This window comes from Piliocolobus tephrosceles, chromosome 14 (genome assembly GCF_002776525.5).
Source record: "Piliocolobus tephrosceles isolate RC106 chromosome 14, ASM277652v3, whole genome shotgun sequence".
NCBI lineage: Eukaryota > Metazoa > Chordata > Mammalia > Primates > Cercopithecidae > Piliocolobus > Piliocolobus tephrosceles.
This window is the reverse complement of record NC_045447.1, coordinates 27464216-27483134: the sequence shown is the minus strand read 5'-3', so window position 1 is coordinate 27483134 and position 18919 is coordinate 27464216. Positions and strand designations below refer to the sequence as shown.

Sequence of the window (18919 nt, the reverse complement as noted above, 5' to 3'; positions counted from 1 at the left end):
AAGGAAAAGTATCAAAACCCTGAGAATCTTAAAATTAAAAAACAAAACAAAAATTCAGTTTAGCTCATGTTAAGTGTGACATTCATGTAGGAGGAAAAAAATCTACTAAAAATATAAATTATGTATATATACACACATATGTTTTTGTTTTGGAGACAGGGTTCTGCTGTTGCCCAAGCTGGAGTGCAGTGGTGCAGTTACAGCTCACTGCAGTCTCAAGCCACTCTCCCACCTCAGCCTCTGGAAGTAGCTAAAATCATAAACATATGCCACTGCACTCATCTAATTGTTTTATTTTTTGTAGAGATGAGGTTATCCTGTGTTGCCCAAGCAATCCTCCCACTTCAGCCTCCCAAAGTACTGGGATTACAGGCATGAGCCACCACACCCAGCTCATTTATTTTCCTTTAAATAATTCAAATTTATATTATTCACCTGTCTTTAGTTTCTCTATCTAAAGACGAAGAAGGAACTCTCCCTCCTCTTACCCGCATAAAAAGAAAACGACCAATAAAGTTTTAAGGACTTCAGTGTTGCCTACTTTTAGCTACTGACATTTCTGAAAACATTAAATCATTCCTGAGAAATAAAACTGTCCACACAAATCACACATTTTTCAGATCTCTCTCAAAAATACAACTTTAACTTCTAAATTAGGGAGGAAAAGCTATTTTCTCACAGGACCAGAAAAGGCAATAAACCTACAATTACTTATTTTTCCCTCACATCATTATTAATGGAAAAAGCATGTTAAAAAAGAAAAAAAGAGAAGAGAAAAAAGAAGAGAAGAGGAGAAGAGAGAAAAGAAGAGGAAAAAAAAAGAAAAGAAAAGAAAAGGCAATAAATCAGTTTCCTTTCAGGACAACCTGAACATCAAAACATTCCTTAAAAATTATGCAAGAAAAGTATACCATCAAAAGAAATAGGGAAAGGATTCTATTTAAGGTAATGTTATCCCTGGTTTGGTTGAATTTCAGAGGATTCTTTCTGGTTTGTTTAATTATGTGTCATTACTAACTTCATGAGCATGAATTACTTGTGTGAATTAGAATGAGTAGTTATTTCTGAGTGACAGGTTTCAAGTTTTTTAAGGTTGCTTAAATTTTTTACAAAGAATATTATTTTTTCCTGAATATGAAAGTAAATTTTAAAATACAAATCAGGTTAGAGGTCTTATGTAGAAGCTGAGATTGAAGAGAAAGCTAAAAATATCTAGACCACTGCTAACACTACACGGTATTTTTTAAAAGATCTATCAAGTTACTATAGAAATATACTACACTATAATATTCTTTCTAAAGGTATTTACTTTCTTCTGATTCACATATATAAGTACTAAAATACATCATAGTCACAAAGCAGTTTCATATGGCCTTCTGAGCCTCAGAAAATTGTGATGCACACTTATAGATGCATTTATAGACTCACAACCTAACTGACCTGCCAGAAGTCACCGTGTGAATGATACACAGATTCAGAAGCTGAACCCAGGTCAGGTGCAGTGGCTCATGCCTGTAATCCCAGCACTTTGGGAGGCCGAGGACCTGAGGTCAGGAGTTCAAGTTCAGCCTGACCAATATGCTGAAATCCCATCTCATCTCTACTAAAAATATAAAAAGTACCCAGGCGTGGCGGCATGCGACTGTAGTCCCAGCTACTAGGGAGGATGAGATAGGAGAATTGCTTGAACCCAGGAGGCAGAGGTTGCAGTGATCCAAGATCGCGTCACTGCTCTCCAGCCTGGTCATCAGAACGAGACTCAGTCTCAAAAATCAAAAAACAAAACAAATAAGCTGAACCCAGAGGCCTCTACCCTCCAAGCACACACTGGAACACAGTACCTGCCTGTAAAGAACTTCTAGTAAAGCAAGTAGTAATAGCTCCAATTTACAGTTGAGAAAACAGAGCCTTGAAAACATTCTGTTGACCAAGATTACAAAGACAGTCCAATGCTCCTTCTAGCATGCTAAATTATAACACAGTTTAAGCGAGAAAGCAGGCGGAGAAGATACTAAATCTTACTAGACAATTATATACAACATGCCTCCAAACCAGCAGAGATGCAGCAGTTACTGCAGAAAGAAGGAAAAGAAGAGAACAGAAAAAGATGAAGAGGAAGGGGAGAACCAGTAAAAGAGCAGAAAATCAAGCGCTCTTAAGACAAGGCCTTTTCCTAGGACATACCAATTCTGGGAAAAGAGAGAGAGAGAGAGAGATTCATGTCCAAGCTGAAACATTTTCAGAAATGGGAGCTCAGAAACTAAGAAAAGAGTAAGATACTAAGCTATAAGGAATTCACAAAAATTGGATACATCAGGCTGGAAGGCAGGGAAGAGAATGGACTCTTAACAGTCAGTACAATTAGGAGTTTGAGGCTAAAACTATGGAAAAAGAAGCCCTAGTTGGCATCTAGATTTTGTGTATAATATTAATATTTTCTGGTAGATCAATCCTGTGAATTATAAATCTAACCAAATACTAACTGGAAGTTAAAGTCGACTTCTTCTATTTGAAATACCATCTCAATTCCCCAAAAGCCACTCTAATACTTGGCAAAACCCAAATGAAGCCAGCAGGATGCTTCTTTAAGAATTAATTAGCTGGGCATGGCAGCAGGCCCCTATAATCCCAGCTATTTGAGAGCCTGAGGCAGGAGAATCACTTGAACCCAGGAGGCGGAGGTTACGGTAAGCCAAGACTGTGTGCCACTGCATTCCAGCCTGGGCAACAGAGCAAGACTCTGTCTCTAAAAACACAAAGCAGCCGGGTGCAGTGGCTCACGCTTGTAATCCCTGCACTTTGGAGGCCAAGGCAGGTGAATCACGAGGTCAGGAGTTTGAGTTCAGCCTGGCCAACATGGTGAAACCCCATCTCTACTAAAAATACAAAAAATTAGCTGGGCGTGGTGGTGGGTACCTGTAATCCCAGGTACTCGGGAGGCTGAGGCAGGAGAATCATTTGAACCTGGGAGGCGGAGCAGTGAGCTGAAATGGAGCCACTGCACTGTAGCCCAGGCGACAGTACAAGACTCTGTCCCACCAGGCGTGGTGACTCACACCCGTAATCCCAGCACTTTGGGAGGCCGAGGTGGGAGGATCACAAGGTCAGGAGATTGAGACCATCCTGGTTAACACAGTGAAACCCCATCTCCACTAAAAATATAAAAATTAGCCAGGCATGGTGGTAGGCGCCTGTAGTCCCAGCTACTTGAGAGGCTGAGGCAGTAGAATGGCGTGAACCTGGGAGGTGGAGCTTGCAGTGAGCCGAGATCGCGCCACTGCACTCCGGCCTGAGCGACAGAGTGAGACTCCGCCTGGAAAAAAAAAAGGCTCCGTCTCAAAAAAAAAAGAATGTCCAGAAATTTGATCTCTACTCCTGTTTTTAAAGAGTTACCCCTACCCCCAGCCTTTTTTACAGAACTCAACAGATACAAATGTACTTAAAAGGAGAATGTCAGGCAGTCTAACAGTAAACATAAATATAAGCTGGGAATGGGGAGAAGATCCATTATCAGAAAGAGACAATCCATCATGGTTCCTGCAGGAGCTGCCTCTCTCTAGCCAAGGCCCAAGGGGTGGCAATGAGTACCTTCACAGGCAACAAAGTCCTGAGCAGGAGGTCCCTGTTGATGGAGTCCTTTGCTAGTAAACCTGCCCCACAGAATTAAGGCAATCAGACAGATTATCTTTCTGTTCCCTAGTCCACCAGCCTGTCCCCACAGGGCCCAGGCAGATACCCTAATCTGGAAACCCCTGCATCTGGATCCACTACAGGTCAGGCTAGAGTCTTTCTTCTTTTCCCTGGCCGTTTTTTTTTTTTTGGAGATGAAGTCTCGCTCTGACACCCAGGCTGGAGTACAGTGGTGCAATCTCTGCAAACCACAACCTCCGCATCCCAGGTTCAAGCAATTCTCCTTCCTCAGCCTCCCGAGTAGTGGGTACTATAGGCACGTGCCACCACACTCAGCTAATTTTTTGTATTTTTAGTAGAGATGGGGTTTCACTGTGTTACCCAGGATGGTCTCAAACTCCTGACCTCATGATCTGCCCATCTCGCCCTCCCAAAGTGCTGGGATTACAGGTGTGAGCCACTGTGCCCAGCCTTTTGCATATGATTCCAGGCTACTTCAAACTCCCTGCCAATCCAGTATAGCCCATAACAAGGCTATCCGTCCCTGTTCATACTGCTTACCACCCCACACCCCCTTCCCCACAACCACATCATGTCCTCTCCTCCCACCGCACACACACACGCAGAGGAAGAGGAGGAAATCATAGGAGTAGCTTGGCAAGATTGGGCCAGGTGACAAGACAGAAGCCCTAGATTTAACGAGTAAGTGCCAGACTCCTGACACTGAGGTCCACAAACACTTCTACCTTCCAAGGCCCTTTCCCCCAGAGACAGCGGCTGGCAGAGATAGTTAGAAATCGGTTTTAGGAGGTGACAAGCAGGAAAGATTACTTCAGCTTGTGAAAGCTAGCTTAGAAGAAATAATACATACTATGCGAGAGTTCAGACTGCATAGAAGTCAAATGTACGATAGTTAAGATCCACCCAAAAAAGCTACTTAGAAAAACAACGCTCATCTGGGTGTGTAAACCCTAGAATGTTCTTTTTTTAAATCCCTATTTAAATCCTAGTAGTTGTAGTTTCACTTTTGCCTTCAGTATATCATAATGACATTAATATATCAATCACAAGCCCAAAAGCTCTAGGAGCTAAAGAATCTAGGAGGGAATAAACAATAAATTGTTCTTCTAAACAATTCTTCCAATCTCCCAATTTGTCATTTCTCTAAATGCCCAAGAAATAAAGATATGTGAAAATAGCAAAAACAGGCCAAAATTTATTTTAAAGTTGAATTCTGGTTTCAACATTATCCCATCCCTCAAAATTTCACCTAAAGAAGACATTTCATATCAGCAGCAGCAATATATATACCAAAATACAGTAGAATGCATAGGAGGGTAGGGAGAAGGGGTCCAACAGTTAAATTAGAAGATAGCAACAAAAAGCACTTTTGGATTGAAGCTACAAAATCCCAGGAACTCACTGGATATTGAGTCCATGATATCAGAGAATTACAATCTGAATTTACAGAGTTTCAATCAAAAGACCATCCAATATCATCCAAGAGTAAAAAGGACACCATACTCTCATTCTGCCTTAGAATGAAGTAGAATTAAATGGCTTTTCTCAAAATCACAATGTATGACAAAATGGCAGAATTAGGAACATCCAATTACCATGATGCCTCCTTCATACCTCTTTTCACAAACAGAACAACTGGCTGGGCACGGTGGCTGACATCTAAAATCGTAACATTTTGGGAGGCCCAGTTAGGAGTACACCATGAGCTCATGAGTTCCAGATCAGCCTAGGTAACACACAGAGACTCTGTCTCTACCAAAAGAAAAAAAAAAAAAAAGGAGCCAGTCATGGTGGCACACAACTATGATCCCAGTTACTTGGGAGGCTGAGGTGGGAGGATCCACTCGAGCCCAGAAGGTCAAGCTGCAGTGGGCCATGATTGTGCCACTGCACTCTAGCCTGGGCAACAAAGGGAGACCTGTGTCAAAAAGTAAAAATAAAACAAAATGTAGTCCCAGCTATTAGAGAGGCTGAGGCAGGAGGACTGCCTGAGCCCAGGAGATCAAGGTGGCAGTTAGCCATGATTGTGCCACTGCACTCTAGCCTGGGTGACACAGCGAGACCTTGTCTCAAAAAAAACATTTTAAATTAAAAAAAAATTCCATGATGGCATTCCTGGAGCATGTAAAATGATTTTTTGTGATTCTGGCACACAAAGTTATTTGTAAACGATCATCCATCGTCTTTTCCTTGTGCACAGTGCTAAATAACATCTCCACGGGAGGTCGAGGTAGGTGGATCGCTTGAGACCAGGAGTTTGAGACCAGCCTTCATGGCAAAACCCCAGCTCTACTAAAAATATAAAAATTAGCCAGGCGTGATGGCATGTGCCTGTAGTCCCAGCTACTTGGTGGGGCTGAGGCAGAAGGATCACTTGAGCCTTGGGAGATCAAGGCTACAGTGAGCCATGATTGCCCCACTGCACTCCTGCCTGGACAACAGAGTGAGACACTGTTTCAAAAAAAAAAAAAAAAAAAGACTTCAAGTTTTATCTTTTTCTTCTTTTTGTAATTTATTTTTTTTTATGTTTAGCATCACAGAGAATAGAGACTTCAGGCATTTGTAAATTAACACGAACTTAACCAATTATCTCCTGATAGCTAGAAAAAGAAAAAAACAAAAACATGATGATCTTGGGGGCAAATTGCTACCTGATAACCTATGCATTTTTAAATGCTGCTACCAAAAAAAAAAAAAAAAAAAAGCACACATCCTAAGGAACTAAATCTACTAACCTCTACAATCAATGTGATACATGGTTTATCCAATCTTGACAAAAATCCTCGGGATCACCAATGGTATGTTCATCCACTCGCACAAATGCAATTGTATAAAGAATCTATTATTTAGAACCAAAAAAATACAATTAACAGACGTATATGCATAGCTACCATGTTAAGAAAAAAGTAAAACACTTTTCATTTCTTGTTAGATCTTTGATGCCCTGCTTTGCAAAATTTAGTATGAGGAAAAAAAATTGTAATGACTACCAAATTTGAGAAAGAATAAGGCATATGTCCACAAACCAAATTTACTGAGAACATGCTAATACTTCAAAAAATACACTGCTAATCATTCGCTGAAGACTTAAAATCTCAAATACCAATGCAACATATTTTATCATATATGTATATGTATGTATATCATAAATATATAAACTGTTAAAGTTAGACGTGTTTCAATTATACAATAGTTTTATAAGCAGTGTTACTAAACATGTATACATGTTTTTAGCACATTACATATGAGAACGTAAATGGCTAACAGACATAACCCTGGCCACCGCTGTACCCTCTTAACATTCTTCATCTCCTTTCTCTGATTATCTTCCTCTCACTCTTAAATATGTATATGCATGGCCCCCAGTCAGCTGCCTGTGAAGAATATGCCCATTCCCACAGCTCTACCATGGGAATCATTCCCACGCTATCTCCCTAGCTTCAGAACCAAGGTTCCCACACACCTGCAATCCATGTGCCAAGATGTGCTATCTCTTCCCATTCTTAAAACAATCCTGGCCAGGCACGGTGGCTCACGTCTGTAATCCCAGCACTCTGGGAGGCTGAGGAAGGCAGATTGCTTGGGTACAGGAGTTCGAGACCAGCCTGGGCAACATGGCCAAACCCTGTCTCTACAAAAAATACAAAAATTAGCCAGGGGTGGTGGCGCCCACCTGCAGTCCCAGCTACTTAGGAGGCTGAGGTGGGAAGATGGATTGAGACCAGGAAATTGCGGCTGCAGTGAGCCGAAATCATACCACTACACTTCAGCCTGGGTGACAGAGAGAGACCCTGTCTCAACAAAAAAAACAAAGAAAAAAAAATCTTGTTAAGTTTTATTATCTCATTTTACAGATGAGAAAACCAAGGCCCACAAGTTAGGTCCCTTGTTCAAGAACACAAGAAGTATCAGAATCAGGATTCAAAACTGTCTCTGATTCCAATTCCAGAGGTTTTAGCCACTACTCAAAACAGTCTCCCTAAACAACATGGGGCCTCAATAACTCAACCCATTCATTCAACAAATAATCTTTCTGCTGAACACAGACTACGTATCTGTGGAATCTGTTCTCTCTTTTCTTCACTTTCCTAAATGTGTCTAGAGGCTGCACTCTCCCTTACTCCTCCCACCTTCTAGTCTCAGGTCAGATTTAGATTCATCTCTAACTCCTTCCTTCTTTAATAACCCTCATCTCGTTAGCCAACAATTTCTCCCTATTTTAGGGATTTTAGATTATATTAACTCCTTGCCAAATCCACTTCCACTGTCCCAACTCAGACCCTAAGTTTCTTTTTACTTGGCCACTGTGATACCCTCCTAATTAGTCTTGCGGCTCTTGGTCTCAGGATCCTTGCAATCAGTGTTACACCACTGCCATCTGCTACCCTTATAAAACAGACCTACTCATGTTACGCTCCTGCTTAAAAGCTTTGATGGTTCTCTACTGTCTATAGAACAAAGTCCAAACTAGTTCTGTTGGCATTCCTACAACACACTGGTCCCAACCTATCTCCACAGCATCATCTGCTATTATACTGTACCACACCAAAAATAATAATTTATAAGAGCTTAAGTGTTTATACAGTACATTTTCACATACATTAATTCTAACAATACTATGAGTGATTCTTGTCATTCCAATTTTATGAGGAAGAAACTGAGACTTGCAAAAGTAAGGTAATTTGTCCAACATCCCAAATCATAAAGGCAGCATGGGCCAAGTCTCAAACCACACAGCTAATCCCCTTTCCCAGTACTTCACACAGCACCCCCATTCCCATCACAACAGACTTACTCAGCGGTTTTTGTTTTGCATATTTTCTTATCTCCATGTCTCAGCTCAAGCTATTTTTCCTTTAGCCTCAAATACCATTCTCATTTCTTGAGGTTTCCAAAGAACTGTGTTAGGCAGTTTACTTACCATGCTTTGTATAAGTTATTTATATTTGCATATAAATCTGTCTCTGCACTGAATTATAAGCCCTCTGAGGACAGCACCATACATTATTTACTCAATTTTAAAAGTCTGCTTATTGAATTGAAAAAATATGTGGGCAAAACAAGCCATATAAGATGGGAAGCATCAAGGCCAGGCCTGAAACAAGATCTCAGCAACAGGGATCAAACCATCTGAGAACACTGGCAGTGACCTGACTTCAGTTTTAACATCTATCTTCTGAACAAGGTCAATGCTCCTGTGCCAACTATTCTCACTGACACTGGCCTTTATTACGTATTATAGTTTAGTGAAAGCATAATTCAAAACAGAATGTGGTGGGCCGGGTGCGGTGGCTCAAGCGAATATGGGAGGCCGAGGCAGGCGGATCACTTGAGGTCCGGAGTTCAAGACCAGCCTCGCCAACATTGTGAAACCCCATCTGTACTAAAAAATACAAAAAGTAGCCAGGTGTGACGGCACACGCCTTTTAGTCCCAGCTACTCAGGAGGCTGAGACAGGAGAATCACTTGAACCTGGGAAGCAAAGGTTGCAATGAGCCAAGATCGTGCCACTGTACTCCAGCCTGGGTGACAGTGAGACTCTTGTTTAAAAAAAAAAAAAATCAGAATGCAGTGAAAGTAAAAAAATCAGAATGGAAATTAATTTTAAAAAAATAGAACTTTGGGAGGCCGAGACGGGCGGATCATGAGGTCAGGAGATCGAGACCATCCTGGCTAACACGATGAAACCCCGTCCCCATCTCTACTAAAAAATACAAAAAAACTAGCCAGGCGAGGTGGCAGGCGCCTGTAGTACCAGCTACTCAGGAGGCTGAGGCAGGAGAATGGCGTAAACCAGGGAGGCGGAGCTTGCAGTGAGCCGAGATCCGGCCACTGCACTCCAGCTTGGGCGACAGAGCGAGACTCTGTCTCAAAAAAAAACAAAAAAAAAACAAAAAAAAAACCAGAAATATCCATGGCCATTTTCCATCTTAACTTTCCGATTTGGTTAAGTAACCAAAACGTAAATGATACAGGCTTGCCTTGGCCTTTCTACAAAGATCAGCTCAGAAGCCTGTATTCTGGTCATTTAAGCAATCAGCTCTTAGGGGCTATTTCACCATGGCCACAGAATCATGTTCAACACACAGCTTCCCACGTCTCATCCTCTAAAAGAGTCACCAGGAGTCCCAGCACTAGCAGAGGCTCTCTCAGAAGACACTTGACATGCTGATTATCTGGCCAACTTTTGCAGCTGAAGTTTCCCATAGCTATGTCAAATGGTCAAATTGAATAGTGCATCCTTTAAGATTACACGTTGTTGCTCCTTCGTGAGTTGCCTTTATCCCAACAAAGATCAGATTCTAAGGATGCCTTACTTATAATTATAAAGACCAGAATACGAAACCACTAAACAGCTGACCAGGTGAAAAGTCTCAAATGCTTCCTTCCCTGTCGGAAATCTCTCAACCCACTGCTGAAATATTAACTATAATGTCAACTTTTCCATAAAGTGGCAGAAGATAATAGTAGCAGAAAAACTAGCTACATGTCTTGCACTGAATTTATTTTCATTTCCAATAGTCATAATCACTCTAAGCATAAGAAAAGAAAGCTACAGGCTCTGACCTTAACTAATTTACAAACTAGATTTCAGAACTGCCTTTAACAGTCAAAACTAATAGTTTTCTTTTTTGGCAACTTACTCAAAAATCTACTATGTTCTGTTCAACAACATCAGAATATTTTTTTCTTTTTTCTGGGATGGAGTTTCACTCGTTTCCCAGGCTGGAGTGCAATGATGCGATCTCAGCTCACCACAACTTCTGCCTCCCGGGTTCAAGCAGGAGTCTTACTCTGTCGCCCAGGCTGGAGTGCAGTGGCACAATCTTGGTTCACTGCAACCTCTGCCTCCCAGGTTCAAGTGATCCGAGTAGCTGGGACTACAGGCATGTGCCACCACAACCAGTTAATTTTTGTATTTTTAGTAGAAACAGGGTTTCACAATGTTGGCCAGGCTAATCTTGAACTTCCGACCTCAAACCTTAGGAACTCCAAACCTCAGCCTCCCAAGTAGCTGGGATTACAGGCATGCGCCACCACATCTGCCTAATTGTGTATTTTTAGTAGAGATGGGATTTCTCCATGTTGGTCAGGCTGGTCTCAAACTCCCAACGTCAGGTGATCCACCTGCCTCAGCCTCTCAAAGTGTTGGGATTAAACGTGAGCCACTGCACCTGGCCTTTTTTTTTTTTTTTTTTCCTTGAGACAGAGTCTGCTCTGTCACCCAGGCTAGAGTGCAGTGATGCATTCTCAGCTCATTGCATCCTCCAGTTCCCGAGTTCAAGCAATTATCCTGCCTCAGCCTCCCAGGAGGCTGGGACTACAGGTGCATGTCAAAACACCCGGCTAATTTTTTTGTATTGTTAGTAGAGATGGGGGTTTCAGCATGTTGGCCAGGCTGGTCTTGAACTCCTGCTCTCAAGTTATCCACCAGCCTCGGCCTCCCAAACTGCTGGGATTACAGGTGTGAGGCACCGCCCAGCCCCAACTGCCACATTTTATACACTAAAGAAGGTTCTTTCTGGATACTGCGCCTGGCCCCAACTGCCACATTTTTAAAAAATAATTTTTTTTTTAAATTATACATTTTATATACTACAGAAGGTTTTTTCTGGATACTAGACACACACACACAAAAAAAAGCCATCTTGATCTTGTTATGAACTATATATTCTCCCATGCAGGAATAATACAGTAGTAGTAGGGCAGAATTAATACAAATTTTGGAATCAGAGAATCTAAGTTCAAGTTCTAACTGTCTAAGGAGGGTAGCTCTACCCCGAGACAGTAACAGTACCAAACTCACAGGGTTGTTTTGAGAATTCAATTAGTTGATACATGCAAAACAATGAGAACACACAGTAAACACACAATACATAAACAGCTTTACCATTATTCTATTATAATCACTGACTCAAACATGAAGTTTGTGAAAGGATAACAAATGCTAACAAGTCTCAGCCCAAAAATAACCTGCCTATTTTTGGCAACCTTTTTTTTTTCTTTTTTTTTTGAAACAAGGTCTCGCTTTGTCACCCAGGCTAGAGCGCAGTGGTACGATCTAGGCTCACTGCAGTCTTGACTTCCTGGATACAAGCCATCCTCCCCACTCAGCCTCCCAAGTAGCTGGGACTACAGGCACATGCCACCACACACACCTAAATTTTATACTTTTTGTAGAAACAGGGTTTCACCATGTTGCCCAGGCTGGTCTTCAACTCCTGGACTCAAGTGATCTGCCCGCCTCGACCTCCCAAAGTGCTGGGATTACGAACTTGAGTCACCACATCCAGGCTTCTGGAAACTTTCATGCTCAATGATATTACTCAAAAAAATAAATAAATAAATAAATAGGCCGGGCACAGTGGCTCACACCTGTAATCTCAGCACTTTGGGTCAGTTTGAGACCAGCCTGGCCAACATGGTGAAACCCCATCTCTACTAAAAATACAAAAATAAATCGGGCGCGGTGATGCGCGCCTCTAATCCCAGCTACTCAGGAGGCTGAGGCAGGAGCATCGCTTGAACCCAGGAGGCAGAGGTTGCAGTGAGCTGAGATTGCACCACGGCACTCCAGCCTGGGCAACAGTGTGAGACTCCGTCTCAAAAACAAATAAACAAATAAATAAATAAATAAAATAAAAGAGAACCCTAACAGTCAATTTTGCTTCTCCTACAAAGTGTGGTAGCAGACATAACTGAAAGTTGCAGATTTCACTTAAATTGATGTGACGTAAATTACTTCAAGTGCAAGAGGGAAGATGTTCACTTGAAATCTATAGAAATGCAGTTTTACCAGCTACACATCTCAAAATAACAGACCCGGGAATCACAGACGATATTACTTTAGTATTATCCATATCATACAGTCATATATTTTGGTCCTTACTTATCTGTTTACACATATTCTTCCTCTTCCTCAATAGTACTGTAATTCCTTTGGCGGGCTTTGGTGTCTCTTTCGTACCCAACAGCAACGATAAACAACAGTCAAATGGTTGGATTAAGGTAACATCTAGCTGAGAATCTGGCAATGCATCTGATTTGAACTGTTCATCACGCACACTCTGACCATGGTGCAAAGAGGTAAGATGGCCTCAAGGATGGCTGTGAGTGCATACTAGAAGCTGAGGACACGGGGACTACTTTCCAGCTTCAGGATCCAGGGGTAGGCTAAGAAGCCTGTTTCTCTCTCCAAAAAGCAGCAATAATAATGTTACCTACCTTTCAGGGTCATTCTGAGGAAAAATACATGCAAAGCATTTAAAACAATGCTGGTGCTGAAATATTTAGGGGGAAGGTGTGTTGATGTCACCAATTTACTTTGAAATGCATGAAAAAAATGGAGTAATAAGTACTTAATACCACTGTGCACTTAAAAACTGTTAAGGGAGGCAGGGCGCAGTGGCTCACACCTGTAATCCCAGCACTTTGGGAGGTAATGATCAGGCAGATCATGAGGTCAGGAGGTCGAGACTAGCCTGGCCAACACGGTGAAACTCTGTCTCTACCAAAAAAAATTAGCCGGGCGTGGTAGCGAACACCTGTAATCCCAGCTACTCAGGAGATCGAGGCAAGAGAATCGCTTGAACCCAGGAGGTGCAGGTTGCAGTGAGCCAAGATCACGCCATTCCACTCCAGCCTGGGCGACAGAGCAAGACTCCGTCTCCAGAAAAAAACAACAAAAGAAAAATTTTTAAGGTGGTAAATTTTATGTTATGTGTATTCTATTACAATTTTTTTAAAAAGTTAGCAATTAACGATTGGCCAGGTATGGTGGCTCACGCCTGTAATCCCAGCACTGTGGGAGGCCGAGGCGGGTGGATCACGAGGTCAGGAGTTCAAGACCAGTCTAGCCAAGATGGTGAAACCTCGTCTCTACTAAAAATGCAAAAATTAGCTGGGTGCAGTGACAGGCGCCTGTAATCCCAGCTACTCAGGAGGCTAAGGCAGGAGAACTGCTTGAACCCAGGCGGCAGAGGTTGCAGTGAGCCAAGATCGCGCGCCACTGCACTCTAGCCTGGGTGACAGACTGAGACTCTGTCTCAAAAAAAAAAAAAAAAGTTTAACAATTTTTAAAAATCTACTGAGATGGACAAATGACGAAGTTTGCTATAATAGTAAATATCATAAAGTTATTCGACTATCAATTGCAGAATCTAGGTGGTGGGTACATGAATGTTCACTTTCAACTTTTCTGTGAGTTTGAAGATTTTTTTTACAATAAAATGTCAGTGGAAGAGAACAATGCTGGCATCTAGTAGTTTGCTTTTACTATCATCTACTAGTCATAAATAATAGAAAATATTTGGATAATTCTCTTTTTTAGTAGAATTCTTAAAAGCACTTTTTTTTTTTTTTTTTTTTCCTGAGACAGTCTAGCTCTGTTGTCCAGGCTGGAGTGCAGTGGCACGATCTCGGCTCACTGGAACCTCCACCTCACAGGTTCAAGTGATTCTCCTGCTTCAGCCTCCTGAGTAGCTGGAACTTCAGGCACGTGCCACCACACCCAGCTAAATTTTGTATTTTTAGTAGAGACAGGGTTTCACCATGTTGGCCAGCCTGGTCTTGAACTCCTGACCTCAGATGATCCACCCATCTCGGCCTGCCAAAGTGCTAGGATTACAGGTGTGAGCCATCGCACCTGGCCAAAAGCACATTTTATCAGCATCTCCTATTTTATTATAGCCATTCTAAAACTAAAAGTGCTTTATATGAAACTTCTTAACCAGTGTACACGTATATGCTTTCAAGTTAAATTATTCTAAGGTATCAACTGCCACGTATTCAGTCTCTCCTGAAGAAATACAGAAACCAAGTCCACAGACATCTGCGGCTGATGACTGACAATTTAACTGAACAAAACAAGGAGAAGGCAAGGATTGAAATTATTTGTTCCTAACCTTCCATTAGCTACTAGAGCCAGGAAATCCCTTAACTAACAGCATCTTAACCAGTACCTGAATGTACAGAAGCACACTGCATAGACACAAATACTTCAGCCACTTCAGAATATCCAATTCTTCCTCTAGTTTTGTTCCCCATTCCTGCTAGCAATTCAGACTTTAATGTGTTTGGTGCTACAACAGGAACTCAGATGTCATACAGCATAGCAATTGAAAAAAAAAATCAGACCACCTCACACCTATCAGGATGGTTACTACTGACAATACAGGTAAGTGTTGGCCAGGATGTAGAGAAATTAGAACCCTGTATATTGTTGGTGGGAATGTAAAATGGTACAACAACCACTGTCGAAAACAGTACAGTGGTTCCTTAAAAATTTAAAACTAGAATTATCACATGATCCAGCAATAACATTTCTGGGTATGTACCCAAAAGAACTGAAAGCAAGGTCTCAAAGAGGTATCTGTACACCCATGTTCACAACAGCATTATTCCCAATAGCTAAAACGTGGAAGGAACCCAAGTGTCCATAGACAAATAGATGGACAAGGAAATGTGGTATATACATACAAGGGAATATCATTCAACCTTTAAAAGGAATAATTCTGACACACGCAACATGGATGAACCTTGAGGACATTATGCTAAATGAAAATAAAACCAGTCACAAATTCTGTATGATTCCATTTACACGAGGTACGAAGAATACTCAAAATCACAGGGACAGAAAGTACAATGATGGTCGCCAGGGGCTGAAGGGAGGAGGGAATGGAGATTTGTTGTTTAACGGGTATCAAGTTTCAGTTTTGCAAGATGAAGAGTTGGAGATGGATGGTGGTGATGATTGCACAACAGTGTGAATGCACTCAATCCCACTGAACTACACACTTAAAAATGGCTAGGACGGGAAATTTTATGGTACGTGTATTTTTATCACAATTAAAACAAAACATGGAACTGATCTCAGAAGGCCTGGCGGTGCTTCCACGTGGAACCGACAGAAGAGCAATCTATTTAGCCGGCTTCTATCTCTAATCGCACCATGAGACCTTGTCTCCTCCAACTCTCCAATCTGCTCAGGATCACACCAAGTGTTTACTTCAGCTTCAAAAAGAGCAAACAGTACTCTTGCTCCACCAGTTCTGTGTCAAAGCAGCAAGGAACTTAATCTCTCCAAACCTGCCTCCTCTTTAAAACAAGGATAATTCCTACCTATCTGCCTCACAAGGTTGCTATGAGGGCAAAAGTGAGATCATGTATATAAAAGTGGCTTTAAACTGACAACCACCAGAGAAACATACATTACGTGTATAACTACTTTCATATGGAAATTCAGAAGCGGCTTTAACAATATAAGCTTCAAAAAGCTTGCAACACCTCACCCATGCTTTATTTCTTTATTCCATTTAAAACCCACATCATCTCCAAATAACACCTTTCTTGTTTTTGCCATAAACTGAAGGGCAGCATTGGGGGAGAAAAAAAAAAAAAGGAAAGAAAGAAAATCCTTGGGTGGAGGAAAAAAAAAAAAAAACACTCAAAACGCAATCAGAAATTATCTCACATGTCCTATGTCCTATGAAAATTCGGTATTTATGATCCCAGCGTGGGCCCGCGGCGGCGCCCCGGAACTACACTTCCCACAAAGCATCGAGGCGAACCCCGGCGACGGGCGGGGCGGCCTGGGATTCAGGGTGACCACTGCTCTCCCCAGACACGGACCGCCGTCCCCGGGAAGGCTGCACCGCGTACGATCGAGGGGGCACTAACTCTCCTTTCTGAAAGCGCTGTCACCCCGTGGTTTCTCCTGCGGTTCGACCGGCGACCCTCTCTGCCCTCCCTGCTCCACCTGAGGGTCACCGCCTTTTCGTGACCTTTCGGCTGATTACTAGAGTGTCACAAAAAGGCACCTTCTCCCCCTTCCCAAAAGCTCCATTTCTAGAACTCGCCCAACCGTCGGGGACCGGGGGCTAGGCGGGGTCAGACGGGACGGGCGGACACTGCCCGTCACCCCGGGGCTCCGGCCCGCCCGCCAGCCGAGGCTCGGTGGGCAGGGGGCCGGGCTCCCCCCACCCCGGGCCAGGGCGGATCGCGGGCAGAGGTGGCTCCGCCTGGGGCTCCAGTTTCAATTTCGCAACGTGACGGTGCAAACCTGAGGCCTACAAACGCCAGCGGCGACGGTCCGCGCCCCGCCCGCCCGCCAGGCCCGGGCGCCCCAGCTCCCCGCACGACGCGGCCGCCGCCCGCCCACCGGGCCTGGCGCCCCAGCCCTCCAGCCCAGATGCGGCCGCCGCCCCCCGGCACCGCGCGGCGCCCGTTCCGGCTCGCGGCCCCAGGTTCGGCCGCGGCACTTACTCAGCTCATCCTGGGAGGCGGAGGCGGCGGCCGCAGCCATGTTGCGCCGGGGAGGGAACGAAGGAGGGGCTGGGGGGGCAGGGCGCGGCCGGGGGACTCGCGGCTCGCGGTGCTGCAGGGGCCGCGAGCCGCCTCCGATCACTCGGCGCGAACCGCGCTGTGCCTCGAAGCCCGCCCGCCGCCGCCTGCGTCCTCCGCGTCGCGAGCGTCGCTCTTCGCTGCCCCCGCGAGCTCGCGACTCGGGCGCTCCCGCAGCCTCGCGCCTCTGCGGAGCCGCTGCCGCTGCTGCTGCCGCCGCCGCCGCCGCCGTCGTCTGTGCGGCCGAATTCCCGTGCGCCAGGCCCGCGCGGCGGCTCTGCGACTCCGCGCCGCGCTCGCCCAACTCACGCCGGTTTTATATTTAGAAAGAGCTGAGCCATCCTCCCAGCGGCCCCCCCGCCGGGCCCCTCGCGCTCCCGCCCGCCCTCGCTCGCTCGCGGCTCGTCCTGCCCACCTGTCGCCGCCCGCCCCGCGTGCGCTCCCCGCGCGGACTCGGCACGCGGCGGCCTGTGCGGGCGGCCCGGCCTAACCGCCCCAACGCGCGCGCAGAGCCAACCCACCGCGGCCCCGGCACGGGCCTCTGACCTGAGTCGGAGCCGGTCTCCATGCCGCGGACGCTACACTCGGCGCGGCGAAGTGAGGGCTGTGGAGCAAGGCGTTCAGCGGGCCGGGCCCCGGGGAGCCGCGCGCCGCAGTCCGTGAGGGGCTGGGCCGAGCGGGCCCAGGCTGCCCTAGCGGCTGGGGGAAATCCTCGAGGCGGGGCCGGAGCGCCCTTTTCCGAGGTCTGCGGCTGTCACGTTGGCTGGGCCCGACCTGGGGAAACACGCCTGTCCAAAGGAAGAGACGTGGACTCAGAAAAGTAGAGCCGGGCTCGGAGTCGGCGGGAGGAAGCCCCGCCCTGCGCCTCCCGCCGAACTTCTCGGCCCCGGCGCTGACTCAGTACCGGGCGAGTCCCTGCGCCGCAGCGGCCCCTGACAGCCCCGTTCTGGTGTGGAGGTTGCTGGTGCTCCCAAAACGGCTAGCAGGAGTAGGGGATCCACTCAGCCCTGCAAAAGTTAGATGAGCCAAGATTCCTAAAGTTCACCTGGAAGTATCTATGCCTATGTGAGCTTTGAGATTTTGTTCAGATACCCTACGTTCTTTTCGGTCACGAGAGTGATTTATTTTCGAAATGCTCATTTTAACTTTCTGCCTTCGCTTTGTCCGTGAGGTCATGTACACTTGCAAAATGAAATTCAAATTCAGGGGTTGCATAATTGCTGTACTTTAAGTGATGATATTGTCATAACAAATTAGATACAAGATCAGATACTTTTTTATATAAGAAGAAGAAATCAAGTCTTAAATGGATTGAAATTGCATTTATTCCTTAAAGTAGAAATCTATAAAGCCCTAAGTAATGTCTTGAAAATGGAATATGTGTCATTCCTGTTGTAACAGGCCAAGTACAAGGTACAACACTGAAGACATTTTTATTTCCTTTATTGTTTTTATTGTAGAAATTATACATGATCTTGGGCCGGGCGCAGTGGCTCACTCCTGTAATCCCAGCACTTTGGGAGGCCGAGGCGGGTGGATCACGAGGTCAGGAGTTCGAGCCTGGCCAACATGGTGAAACCCTGCCTCTACTGAAAATACAAAAATTAGCTGGGCGTGGAGGCGCGCACCTGTAATCCCAACTACTCGGGAGGCTGAGGCAGGAACCCAGGCGCTTGAACCCAGGAGGCAGAGCTTGCAGTGAGCCGAGATCGCACCACTGCACTCCAGTCTGGGGGACAGAGCGAGACTCCGTCTTGACAAAAAAATATATATATATATACATGATCTTTGTTAAAAACATGCAAATGATTTGGAGTATCATAAAATGAAAAGTGGCCGGGCGCGGTGGCTCAAGCCTGTAATCCGAGCACTTTGGGAGGCCGAGACGGGCGGATCACGAGGTCAGGAGATCGAGACCATCCTGGCT

The 18919-nt window shown here is 44.8% G+C and overlaps 1 protein-coding gene across 4 annotated transcripts in view; it reads right to left on the bottom strand.

Annotated features, from left to right (window-relative positions):
- ECPAS (Ecm29 proteasome adaptor and scaffold) overlaps nucleotides 1–17836 on the bottom strand; it is a 127476-nt gene extending 109640 nt beyond the window's left edge. Inside the window, exons 1-2 of one of the 4 annotated variants that reach the window (XM_026456263.1) lie at nucleotides 17539–17806; nucleotides 6387–6490 (exon numbers count right to left, since the gene is read on the bottom strand). In XM_026456263.1, coding sequence (XP_026312048.1) covers nucleotides 6387–6408 — 22 coding nt within the window. In that variant the 5' untranslated portion in view covers nucleotides 6409–6490; nucleotides 17539–17806. Of the gene's footprint in view, nucleotides 1–6386; nucleotides 6491–16914; nucleotides 17351–17538 lie in introns of those variants that run through there. The other 3 variants (XM_026456261.2, XM_026456262.2, XM_026456260.2) reach the window with 3 other exon arrangements.
- Between the last annotated feature and the right edge of the window lie 1083 nt (nucleotides 17837–18919).